At 45.9% G+C, this 13,061-nt stretch overlaps 1 protein-coding gene across 1 annotated transcript; it reads right to left on the bottom strand.

Annotated features, from left to right (window-relative positions):
- Positions 1–4,512: 4,512 nt before the first annotated feature.
- On the bottom strand, positions 4,513–6,962 carry LOC110774672 (uncharacterized). The gene is made up of 3 exons (XM_056829827.1): positions 5,257–6,962; positions 4,708–5,197; positions 4,513–4,617 (listed from the first exon to the last, which is right to left on the bottom strand). The coding sequence occupies exons 1-3, from the start codon at positions 6,960–6,962 to the stop codon at positions 4,513–4,515; spliced, it is 2,301 nt and encodes a 766-aa protein (XP_056685805.1).
- Between the last annotated feature and the right edge of the window lie 6,099 nt (positions 6,963–13,061).

Below are 13,061 nucleotides of genomic sequence, written 5' to 3'. Positions count from 1 at the left end.
TTGCAGCTGTTTGAGAGTGAATTTCCAGAATTAGGTACGGTTTCTGGCCTTACTTTCTCTTTTTGTCGGGTGTTTCTGTTTTTGCTTGCATGCGTTTTGAGTGGGGGTAGCCAAAACATGACTGGTAGGGTTGGGGTTAGTAACGTGATAGACTTGTCCGACACAAGTAGCGATTCTGGCATAGAACTAAATATGGACGGGAATACGACCGGTAGTAATGCTAAGAATACTGGGTGGGGGATAAAATCGAACACGCCACCTCCTTTTGCGGAGTTTATGGGTGGGAATCCTGTTACCGGCCCTTTTATACCCATGACTGCGGATCAGTTTACTCGCTCACAACAGTTACATGGCCTGCGGGCACGAATGGAGAGAGAGCTTAGGCCGAATGAGCATAACGTGCCGGCTGGGGAGATGATTTTAGACGTAGATCCGATTTCGGTTAGGTACCATTTGCGGGATTATCGGGAATTTACTCAGCCTGGCGGCTCTGGTCTTGGGGAGTACGGTACTAACATCGGCAATATATATGTTTCTAGGGCCATGCCGTCAGACGCCGAACCGTCTACAAGTAATCGACGGGCCGGGAAGGAGCCTGCCGTCCATGATGCGGCTGAGGTTAATTCCGCCGGTAGTGGTGATGTGCCTTCCACCCCTGGCGACTCCATACTGGAGTCTTCTGAGTCTGGGTCTCCTGGGTTGAGGGCGCCGCCCATTGCCGACTCTGATGAAGATGAGGAGGATGATGCGATCTTGCAGCAAGTGTTTGAAGAAGAGGCCTTGGACGCCGATGTGAATTTCGAAGGTGAGGCCGCCGCGTTCTTGGTTCCGGCCCCTCCCCCTAATGATTCTGCTGCCCTCACCACTGAGATAGATGGTGACTTTGTAAAAGAGGCCATTGCCAACCGGCATTCTGAGGTTGGTGGTCGCTTTTTGGGTCTACCTGAGGGCTACAGGTTGACTGTGCCGGAAGAAGAGAAAACGGTGGCCGACTGCCCTGTAGGCCATGTCGTTGTGTACACGAAGATGTTCGACTATGGGTTGCGCTTTCCCTTGCACCCGTTCATTGAGAAGGTTCTGCGGGCCTGGAATGTCGGCCTCGTTCAATTATCGCCCATAGTTATTCGCAATCTGGTTGCGTACACTTGGCTGTTTTCATTCAAACAGTGGCCCTTGACCCTCAACCTTTTCAAAAAACTGCACTGGCTGAAGCGTGATGGGGAAAATACCGGCTGGTGGACGATCTTTACCAAGAGTCAGCGTCAGACTGTGAGCCCCCGACTCTCCAGCTGCAAGGACTGGAAGGACCACTTCTATTTCATGGCTGTTCCCGAAGACTACCCCCTTCGGCGTACTTTCTACCAGCCTAAACCTAGGATGGAACAATTTGACCAAGCCGACCTTGGGCCCCGAGAGCAACATGCGTACGACAGGCTGTTGGTTGACTATGTCGACGTTGGGCTGTCTAAGCCTAAAACCTTGCCGGCTTTCTGGCTTCCTCCTGGCGTTTATATTCTTAGTCCTGCCGCATTGGGTGCAGTCGGTCTTGCACCTACACATCCCCTTGGTAAATGCAGTTGTTTGCTTGCACTCTTTATCTGTTGTATTTGTTTATGCTTCTTGGATCTCTGTTGTGTCGTTTTGCGTTTGTTAAAATTTTTTCTGACTTCCTCGTTCTTTTTTCTCAGGGCACCATCTTTTAAACAAGGCTTCACTCGGCCTTGACAAGAATTGGAGGGTTGTTGAAAAGTGTCTGGCGGCTCCTGCTGAGAAATATTACACTGTTGCTACTTTCTGCGCGAAAGCTTGTCGTGGTCGGTCAGCCAGCTTTGTGACTCCTTCTGCCGTTGTGGACCGAGGTGTTGTTCCTCGCGTTGTTCGAACAAAGGTTCCGGCAGCTGACCAAGCTACCTCCTCAGCCCAAGACGAAATGACTACTGGCAGGTTTGCTTCTCTTCCTACCGGTCGTGGGGGACATGCTACTCGGAAGAGGTCTTCCAGCCAGGCGAAGGCCAATTCTCCCAAACGGTCAAAAAATGACGCTGCGAAGACAGCGCAGGAGAAGGTGAAAGACGTCTACGCCAGCGTCGACAAGCCCTTGCAGACATCTGGCGCTGGAAAGAAGATCGCTGAACAGCCTGCTCAGTCGGTTGAGATTTTGGATGTCGACCTTTTGTCCAAACTGAACCGGAAGCAGGTGTTGAGCGATTTGATTAGCGATCCGATCCATCCTGTGCCTGTGTCGAGGCATAGCCCTTCCATGAACCGGTCTGCCAGCTCGGCCTCTAAGTATGGGGTTATAGTTCGTTCTGGGGGGTTCATTGAGGAAAAAACTGTTGTGCTGTCTCCCGATACTCTTGCCGGTCTAGCTGCTGCTCCCGGTCATGCTGAAGAGCACTGGCAGCCGCAGAGTGATGTTCTGAGGGGTGAGTCTATCCTTTTTTACCTCCCAAAGACGGAGGTACACTGGGCTACCGGTCTCTGCGCCAAGTTGTTACACCCGCCGACGGTATACTCCAGGAGATTGAGACGCCGGCTGCACAATTGATGCATGACCTGTACTCGGTATTTTACTTCCCTCTTTGACTTGCTTGTTTTTTTATACTTGCTTTTATTTTCGGCTCTGAGCGATTTTTTCTTTCAGGTGACGCAATCTGCTACCGAGCTTGTGGAGTGCTATCGGAGCTATCAGCGTCGTTTAAAACGATCGCAAGCTGAGAAAGAGAAGCTTCAGACTGACCTTGCTGAATCGGTCAAGACTGAAGGTGACTGCCGGAAGGAGATTGCGAGACTTGAGCTGGATGTTTTTGCCGCAGGCAAGAGGAAGGCTGAACTAGAGCTTCTTCCAGCCAAGTTGACGGCCGAAGAGCAGAAGACGGCTGAGCTGCAGATTAAGCTGGATGCGGCGCTGCAGGCGGCTCAAGATGCTGAAAAAGCTGCTAAGGATGATCGCAAGGCTGTGGCGCTGAAGGCTGTGCGGAAATTTATGAAGTCTGACTTCTACTGCGAGGAAATGAAGGGGCGCTACAATGGTGGGTGGACTGCAGCCCATCGTTGTGCCGTCAAAGCCTTGACGCTGACTGAGGATGCCTGGGGTAAGGTGGAGGGATCCTATGAAGAGGGTGGCCATATTGATCCGACTGGCATGGAGACCCAGACCTTCCCAGACATCGTCATTCAAAACGCTGACCCTCGCCTTCTGCCCGACAGGGAGATTCCCGAGTCTGCTTACTGGAGTGATGCAGACGGCTCAACTTGACGGTCTTGGCAGTCATCACCAGGCTCTTCCTGTGGTTCTTCCAACAGTTTTTTCCGGCCTCATACTTGTTAATGCCTGTTGGTAGCTTTTGAATATCATTTAGCGGATGTATTTTTAAACAATTTCCTTTTTTGGTACCTCTTAGCTGTTTGTGGCACTTTGTCTTTTTGCCGTGTATTAACTGTTTCAAGAACGTTATTTTCGTCTTGACTGCGCCGTCTGAGGCGTATGTTTGTGCCTTTTAGCAGCTACTCACTCTGCATTTAGTTATTTTTGGGTGGTGGCTGTCGTCCCTGTGTTTGTTTAACATCTATGTGATGCACTTGATGGATTATCCGCTTGTTTTTATTTTATTCAATTTGTCACGTAGTGGCGTCGTCTTGCCTTCGATTTTATTATATATTGCATCTTGCCTCTTTGTCGACTGGGACAATGTGTTCAACCTTTGAATATGCTTATGTCGTATTTTGCCTCGTTGCTGACTGAGCCAATGTGCTCACCCTTAGATTTTAATTTTTATCGTATCTTGCATCATTGCTGACTGAGCCAATGTGCTCAACTTTCGATTTTAATTTTTATCGTATCTTGCATCATTGCTGTCTGAGCCAATGTGCTCAACCTTCGATTTAATTTATATCGTATCTCGCATCATTGCTGACTGAGCCAATGTGCTCAACCTTCGATTTAGTTTATATCGTATCTCGCATCATTGCTGACTGAGCCAATGTGCTCAACCTTCGATTTAGTTTATATCGTATCTCACATCATTGCTGACTGAGCCAATGTGCTCAACCTTCGATTTAGTTTATATCGTATCTTGCATCATTGCTGACTGAGCCAATGTGCTCAACCTTCGATTTAGTTTATATCGTATCTTGCATCATTGCTGACTGAGCCAATGTGCTCAACCTTCGATTTAGTTTATATCGTATCTTGCAACATTGCTGACTGAGCCAATGTGCTCAACCTTTTATTTCGTTTTGTCGTATCTTGCAACATTGCTGACTGAGCCAATGTGCTCAACCTTTTATTTCGTTTTGTCGTATCTTGCAACATTGCTGACTGAGCCAATGTGCTCAACCTTTTATTTCGTTTTGTCGTATCTTGCAACATTGCTGACTGAGCCAATGTGCTCAACCTTTTATTTCGTTTTGTTTATGCCGTATAGTTTACCTGGAATATACTTGTAGCTCATATATTAGATTTCAAAATATGGCACTGTCGGCCCTACTACATCATGTTTTCATACAACTTCACACATGGAATTTTCTTAAAGTATCTGCGTTCCATGAGTTCTTCAGCGGTGTTCCATCCATCTCCATTAGTCTGTATGATCCAGCTACCACTTCTTCCCATATCTGGTAGGGCCCTTCCCAATTTGCAGTCAGTTTTCCCTATTTTTGAGCTTTGCCGGTTGCTGCCGTCCGGCGAAGTACAAGGTCGCCTACCTCTAGCTTCCTATGTTTTACTCGCTTGTTGTAGGCCCTGCTCATTCTGTTCTTGTATGCGGCCGACTTGATTTCCGCCTGCAGTCTGACCTCTGGTAAGAAATCCAGCTGGTGTCTGAGTAAGCTGTCGTTTCCCTGTTCTTCATAATGCTGGATGCGGAAGGTAGGTAGTGCTACTTCAGCCGGTATGACTGCTTCTGATCCGAAGCATAGTTTGAAAGGGCTCTCTCCCGTTGCTTCTTTAACCGTCGTTCTGTTACCCCATAGAACCTCTGGGACTGTGTCTGCCCACTTGCCCTTGAACTCATCCAGCTTTTTCTTAAGGGCTACGAGTATTTGTTTGTTTGCGGCCTCGGCTTGCCCGTTGCTCTGCGGGTGGCAGACTGAGGCGTATGCGAACTTAATCCGGTAGTCTGCCAAGAATGCTCGTATAGGTTCGCAGTCGAACTGGCATCCATGGTCGAATACTATTGCTGTCGGTATTCCAAACCTTGTTATGATGTTTTTCCAGATGAACTTCCGTACCTGGTTGGCTGTTATCTTTGCTACCGGTCGGCCTCAATCCATTTTATGAAGTAATCGACGGCAACAATCAAGAACTTCCTGCCTCCTGAGGCTGTTGTGAAGGGTCCTACGATATCCATTCCCCACTGGGCGAATGGAATTGGATTCAGAATGGGCATCAAGTCGTTTGCTGGCATACGTATTACTGGGGCAAACAGCTGGCATTTTTCACATTTCTTGACGTAGCTCTGTGCGTCTTCCAGCATGGTTGGCCAGTAGTAACCCTGTCTTTGGCAGATCAAAGCGAGTGTTTTTCCTCCTACATGGTTTCCGCATATTCCTTCATGCACTTCTTCGATTAACCTTGCGGATTCGTATGCCGTCAAACACCGCAGCAGGGGGAGGCTGAATGCTCTTTTATAGAGTTGTCCCTGATATATGACGTACCAGCAGATGTCTTTTTTGATTTTCTTTGCCTCCCTGATATCGGCCGGGAGCACTCCAGTCGTCTTGTACGCCCAGATATCGTCGTACCACTCTTTGTTTGCCGTAATGACCATTATTTCTTTTCCTTTTTCCTCCGTACTCCTTCTGTGCATGATTTCTATCATTACTGATCGACTGAGCTCGATTGCTTTCGAACTGGCCAGTTTTGCTAGGCTGTCTGCGGCAGTGTTCAACGCTCTGGGGACCAATTTGATGTCAAAAGCTTCTAATTTCGCTGTCAGCGTCTTCAGTTTTTCTTGATACCGCCGCATTGACGGCTCTTTTGTTTCATACTCTCCCGAAAACTGATTTGCCACCAACTGAGAATCTGTTGTCATTACTATCCTCTTGGCATCTGCCAACAAACATAGCTGTACCCCTGCAATGGCTGCTTCATATTCTGCTTCGTTGTTCGAAGCTGCGAAAGTGAATCTAATTGCGTATTCGAACTTATCTCCTGTCGGAGAGGTCATGACAACGCCGGCTCCCGCTCCCGACTGAGCGGCTGACCCGTCTACTGATACTTCCCAGGATTCTGCTTTGGTTTCATCCTCTTGATAGGATGCTTCAACTACGAAGTCGGCCAAGGCTTGTGCTTTTATTGCATTGCGCGGGTGAAACTCAAGATCGTACTCCGACAGCTCTATTGCCCATCGCAACAGTCTGCCGGCTGTATCCATTTTTTGCAAAGCCTTCTCCAGTGGGAAGTTCGTCAGAATTTGTATGGTATGTGCATCAAAATATGGTCTGGGCTTTCTGGCGGCTATCAGGACTGCATAGGCCACTTTCTCTATCAGCGAGTATCTTGCTTCTGCCGGATTCAAAATGTGGCTGACAAAGTATATCGGCTGCTGGACTTTGTCTTTTTCACTGATTAGTACGGCAGCAACGGTTTGGGCTGAAGCGCACACATACAACTGTAGCTTGTCGCCCTCTTCCGACCTGGCTATCGTCGGTAAAGCACGAAGATGGTCTTTTACCTTCTCAAAGGCCCTTTCCTCGGTTTCTCCCCACCGGAATTTTCCGTTCTGCTTAAGAGTGTTAAAAAATGGGATCGACCTGTCGGCTGATTTCCTAACAAATCTTGTCAGAGCTGCCATTCTTCCTGTCAGCCTTTGTACATCTTTGATGCTTTTTGGCTGAGGCAGGCTGAGTATTGCTTCTACCTTATCTGGGTTTGCGTCTATGCCTCTCTCGCTGACAAGGAAACCCAAGAATTTCCCCGATTTCACTCCGAACACACATTTCTTGGGGTTCAGCTTCATTTGGTAACGGCGCAGAGTTTCAAACGTTTCCCTGAGGTCGTCTAAATGGTCGGTCTCCAATTTGCTTTTCACTATGGAGTCGTCGACGTATACTTCAATGTTGCGGCCTTTTTGGTTTGCGAACACTCTGTCGACCAGTTTTTGGTACGTTGCCCCAGCGTTCTTTAACCCAAATGAAATAGCCTTGTAACAGAATACTCCCCCCCTCAGTGATGAATGCTGCTTTTCTCCTGTCGGCCTTTGCAAGGCTGACTTGGTGGTACCCGGAGAATGCGTCAAGGAAGCTGAGCAGCGCATGGCCAGATGTGGAGTCGACTAGCCTGTCGATTCTTGGCAGTGGGTAGCAGTCTTTCAGGCATGCTCTATTAAGGTTTGTGAAATCTACGCACATTCTCCACGAGCCGTTTGACTTCTTAACCATTACGACGTTGGCCAACCACTCTGGGTAGTCGCATGGTTCAATAAATCCCGCTGCCAACAACTTTTCTACCTCTTCCTGTATTGCTTGATTTTTTTCTGTTGAGAAGTTTCTTTTCTTTTGTTTTACCGGCCTGACTGCTCTGTCGACATTCAGCCGGTGCTCGATTACCTCTGAGCTTATACCTGGCATTTCGTCTGCGGAAAATGCGAACACATCCGCGTGTTCTCTCAACAGACCGATCATGTTTACCCGCAACTGGGGGTCAATGTCGGTTCCTAATTTTACTGTTCTGCCAGTTTCTCCTTCTACCAGCTCGACTTCTTCCGACTCTCCTCCGGCCTCTACCCTAGGTAGAGTAGTCCCCTTTTCGATGCTTTCGATTGTGGGTGACTCCATTTTCTGCCTTTTCTCCTTCTTGGGCAAAAGAGATTGCTCGCCCCCCGATCTTGGGGCTTGGCCTTTTGCCGGTCTTTTCATTGCTGCCTCTCTCGCTATATTCCTGGATGGGGTCAGCCGGTCTGGTGTTTTTAATGCCGTCAAGTAGCATGATCTTGCTGAATCTTGACTGCCTCGGATTCTCTCAGCCTTCTCAAAGTTAGACATGTATATCATGGTTAGATGGTATGTTGATACCACTGCTTGTGCATCGTGGATGAATGGCCGGCCCACTATTACGTTGTATGCAGCAGGCACTTTGATTACTAAGAAGTCTACCATTAGGTCCCTTGCGGTCCTTCCTTCTCCAATCTGCACTGGTAGCCTGATGCTACCTTCCGGGAAGACCGTGGCTCCGGAGAATCCTATCACAGGATAGTTGACTCGTGTGAGCTCTTTCTCGTCTATTTTCAGCTGAACGAAGGCTTCCCAAAAGATAATGTTCGCTGAACTCCCTCCATCCACCAGTATTCGTTTCACTGGGAAGTTTGCTATTTCGAGGCCCAAAACCAGTGGATCGTCGTGAGGGTATATAATTCCGCGACAGTCGGCTGGGGTGAATGAGATATTTGGCATGACTTGGGGTGCCGGCCATTTTATGGTGCTATGGTAGTTTATCAGGTGGTGGTGTTCGCCCAGACTTCTGCCGGCTCCACTGATTGTTCCTCCATGGCACGGTCCTCCGGATATGACCCATACTGTCGGCCCCTTCTTGCCATTGTTTCTAGCCTCCCCACTCCGACTGGTTTCTGGTGCCTTCTGCTCTATTCGGAGTGGTGTTTGGGTGGATGGTAATCTGTTATTTGTGCTATTGCTTTGCCGACTGTTTTCTGTTGGTTGTTGTTGTTTTGTCGGGCTTTATATTGTGTCAGATAGCCTCTCCTGATCATATCCTCGATGTTATCCTTCAAGTCTCTGCAGTCTTCCGTATAGTGTCCACAGTCATCATGGAATGCGCAGTACTTCGACTGTGGTCGGGGTTTGTCGCTCATTGGTGGAGGCCTCTTCCAGTTTTCGTTCTTGTTGACATTGTAAATTGCGGCTCTTGGGGCGTTCAATGGGGTGTATTCATGGAATGTGGGGTATATGCTGGTTGATTGTTTCTGGTAATCTCTCCCTCTTGGGTCCTTCCTCTGTTCATGCTTTCTGAACCCCCTGTTCTGATTTTGCTGCGCCGGCTGAACCGGCCTTGGTGCGGCATTTCTAGTCTATGCCGACTGATAGTGATTTGGGATTGTCATCAGCTCGTCGCTTTTGATGTATTCGTGGGCCTTCATCAGTGCGCTTCCCAGATCGGTGAAGGATTTTCTTCCCAAGTATTTTTTGAACTCGCAGTGGTTCATTCCTCTCATCAGGGCCACCACAGCTATCTCTTGTTGCAAGTTTGGTATGCTGGTGGACTCGTTATTGAATCTGGTGAGGTAATCTCTTAAGGACTCTCCGCTTCTTTGGGTGACTGCCATCAGTTCTCCCGACGTTTTCTTTCTTTGCTGCCGACTGATGAACCGTAGCATGAACTCTGCTTCTAACTGTCGGTAATTATATACCGACCCCTTTGGTAGTCCCTTATACCAGCCGGATGCCACTCCCAGCAGCGTTGAGGGAAATACCTTGCACCACATGGCGTCGGAATCTGTATACAACATCATATGTTGCTCAAATGTGTTGCAGTGGACCTCCGGATCTGTGGATCCGTCGTACTTGCAGAGTGGGAACTTCAATTTCTCCATTGGTTCCTCCAGAATGTCCGCGCACAGGGGGGAGTTTGCAGGTTGGATGGTGTAACGGCGCGGCGCGTACCTTTGGGGTGCTTCTCTTGTCTCTTCGATGACCATGGGTTCCGGCCGACTGCGCAGAGCAATCGCCTGGTTTGTATTGGGGTGTTGTTCTTGTTGCACTAGGATCTGCTCTCCGAATAGGTTTCTTATCGGCAATCTCTTCCGTTTTTCGTCGACTGGTGTTTCCGTAGTCTGGTGTATGACTGTCCTGGGTGCGGGTTCTGTGTTTGCTTTTTTTGCTGGCTTCAGGGCCGACAACGCGGCCATCACCGCTCTTGCCGTAGCCAACTGTTCCTCCGAGAACTGACCAGCGAGTTCAGACGGCATTTGTGTATCATCCTGGGCTGGGCTTTCGGGCTCTCCGTCTGAGTCGTCGTCCTCGACTGAGTATCCCAGGACATGTAAGGGTGTTGCTGCAGTCGTAGTTTTGCTGACTACCGACTGGCTCCCTAGCTGGGGGGTGGGTTGGTCATTGACGGGTGTTATTATTGGTTCTGCCGAGAACAGCGTGGGTTTCAATGTGGTTGTTGTTTTTGTCGTCTGTGTACTCTGTGGGGTTGCTTTCGAGGCCTGCTTTTTGCTTCTCTTGTACGAATCTGACTGCGTACTCTCCATTTTCAAGGGTGATTTTTTTTTTTTTTTTTTTGTGCCTGGCTGTGGGTTCTGCTTACAAGTGGGGGTCCCCTCCTTCTAGCGCCAATACAGCTGTATCATAGACATATACTCACAAGAAGCACCAAAGGTGCAGTCGGCATCCAGGGTTTACAAACCCAGTCGGCAGTTCTCTGACATCATCTGCCTATCAGAGCCGAAAGGGAGGATCCGGAACCAACGGGTAATAACCCGGGTCCTCCGTACAAATAACCCGTCTATATATACGGACCCCCATCAATGCCAAAGGTACGCAATTCCAGCCCAATCATTCTTATAAGCATTTATTACAGAGCTACCAGCATAATCTGACTTAAGCATCGGAGGGGTAATTCTCGGATCACCCCCGAGGCTAGTTAACGGTTTCACTGTGCAGGATCCAGTCAGCAACCTCAGTCGGGAGTCAATCATCCCTTTCCTATTCCGAGTCCGTCGCCGGAACATAAAGTACGTTTATATACGTACTTCACATTTTATGTTATTTTTTTTGGAAAGAATTTAAAAACACGTTTACGATAACTATAAGTCTATAACTCTATAAGTACTTTTAATATTGAAAATAAATTTTCTTAAAAAGTAAACATAAAAGAAAATTTTGGGTATTATAGGTGGATATCATGTTTTTCAAGCCAGACTTGTGCGAGGTAATACAAATAAATATCAGATATGTATGAGGAAATACATTTCAGAACAAAAGACAAAATAGGAAAAAGGACAAAAAATTAATTAAATGGTACTTTTCTAAACACAAATGGTACTTTTTTTTACAGAATGGTACTTTTTTTTACAGAATGGTACTTTTTTTACATGAATAGTACTTCCTTTTTTGTCTTTTAGCTATTTGTCTTTTAGTTGATATGTGTGTTTCCACACATATCAGATATGCGAAAAAACGAACCCGGCTTGTGCTTCGTATATTAAGGGTGCACTCTATTAGTCAAATTCGAAATAGTGGATAGCCCAAACAGCGGGATAATCCCAAGCTACTCAGTGTTTTACCCCAAAAGTTAGTTCAGAAAGTTCAGGGAATTCCAATCCCCACCCTGGACTTAAGCGATTCCCCGATCTGGGGACCAACAAAGTCTGGGGACTTCTCGGTTAAATCAGCGACCTGGATAGCCCATGATATTCCAAATGACCGTCCCTAATGGAAATATTGTTGGATTTGGAAGTTAGATCTCCCACCAAAAAATCAAATTTTCCTATGGCAAATTTGTCACAAAAGTATCCCTACTAGAGATACTCTTTTCAATAGAAATATTATTCTTTTCAATGTTTGTCCTCTTTGTGACACTTATGTTGAAAACATTAACCATCTCTTCATTCAATGTCCTATTATCAAGCAGGTCTGAACTCTTGACCACACTAAAAGATGGTTAGATTTCTCTAACCCTTACTATGATTTCTTTGATACTATTCGCTATCTAAAAAGTTATCAAATAACCCTTTGCAAGTTTCTTTTCATCATTTGGGCTCTTTGAAAAGAGAGAAACGACTGTATTTTCAACAACGTTGTTTTTAGCGCTTTTCGAGTATTCTTTAAAGTCAGTTCAACTTTCAAAGAATGGCAATTCCGAACTAATATCGACCTGCATCAACTTAAGGGTACCCCTCTCACTTCACACACTCACACAAATGTTACTCAAAATCATCTGGTGTTAGTTCGTTGGTACCCCCCCTCCTCAGGGCACCTTCAAACCTTAATTTTGATGGCTCCTGCGAAACCTCATCAGCAGCAACTGGTTTCATTATTCGCGACAGTAACGGCACCCCGATCAGTATTCATACCTACAACCTAGGCATCAAGCAAGCTTTCATGGCAGAAGCTTGTACAATTCACAAAGGCCTTCAAGAAGCGAAAAAACTCAACATCAAGCATCTTCACATTGAAGGAGACAATACGATGGTTATCAATGTAGTTAAAAACGTGGGAAACCCCGTGGAAACTCCATTTTGTCATTCAAGACATCCTGAAAATAATCAAAAGTTTCGACACTTGGAATATCAAGCATGTCTACAGAGAAGCTAATCGAGCAGCAGATTGGATAGCAAATGTGTGTCATCTAGTTAGCATCACTTTTTGTATTGAAACTTGTAATAGTCCCAGTTAATTTCCATTTTAGATAGTGATTACTTAGGAGAACTCCTCGTGCGGAGGGACTCCTAATGTACTATTCTCATTACCTTGTAAAAAAAAATTTAGTCAAATTTGAAATTATCTACATTTAATAGATATGATTAAAGTTGACCTGATCTGATTTAAAACTTATTGAACCGGATCACAAGAGAATAAAGTTAAAATAACAAATTTATATTATTGAAGAGTATATTATAGGGAGTACTATACGCACCCTTTTACTTTCATTTTTTTCATTCTAAAAAAAACTTTACCCTCACTCTTAGTATTTTCTCTCAACCTTTTTTTATATTATTTTGGTTCAAATAAATTTGATTTTTTTTAGTTTCGTGTGTATAATCAAATTAGAATAAATATTTAGATTGCAATGGACGATATTTTTTACTTAGAATTGAGGTAATTTGTTTTTCCTATTTTTCGAGTCTTTTCATACAACTTGTATGAAATTAACACTTTTATTTTGTATAAATTGAACAAAATATAGTTAACTATTTGTACAGATTGAATATAATTAATCATTTCTTACATATTGAGCATAATAGAACTAAGTAATCTGTATAAATAGAACAAAACATAATCTCGTTCAAAATTGAACGTAACATAAATAAATTCTATCATCACTACTAATGTATAACGAACAACCACTACTTGACCAGTCGACGGCTCTTTCATTATCG

Source organism: Spinacia oleracea, chromosome 5 (assembly GCF_020520425.1).
Source record: "Spinacia oleracea cultivar Varoflay chromosome 5, BTI_SOV_V1, whole genome shotgun sequence".
Classification (NCBI taxonomy): Eukaryota; Viridiplantae; Streptophyta; class Magnoliopsida; order Caryophyllales; family Amaranthaceae; genus Spinacia; species Spinacia oleracea.
This window is presented reverse-complemented; position numbering and strand designations above follow the sequence as displayed.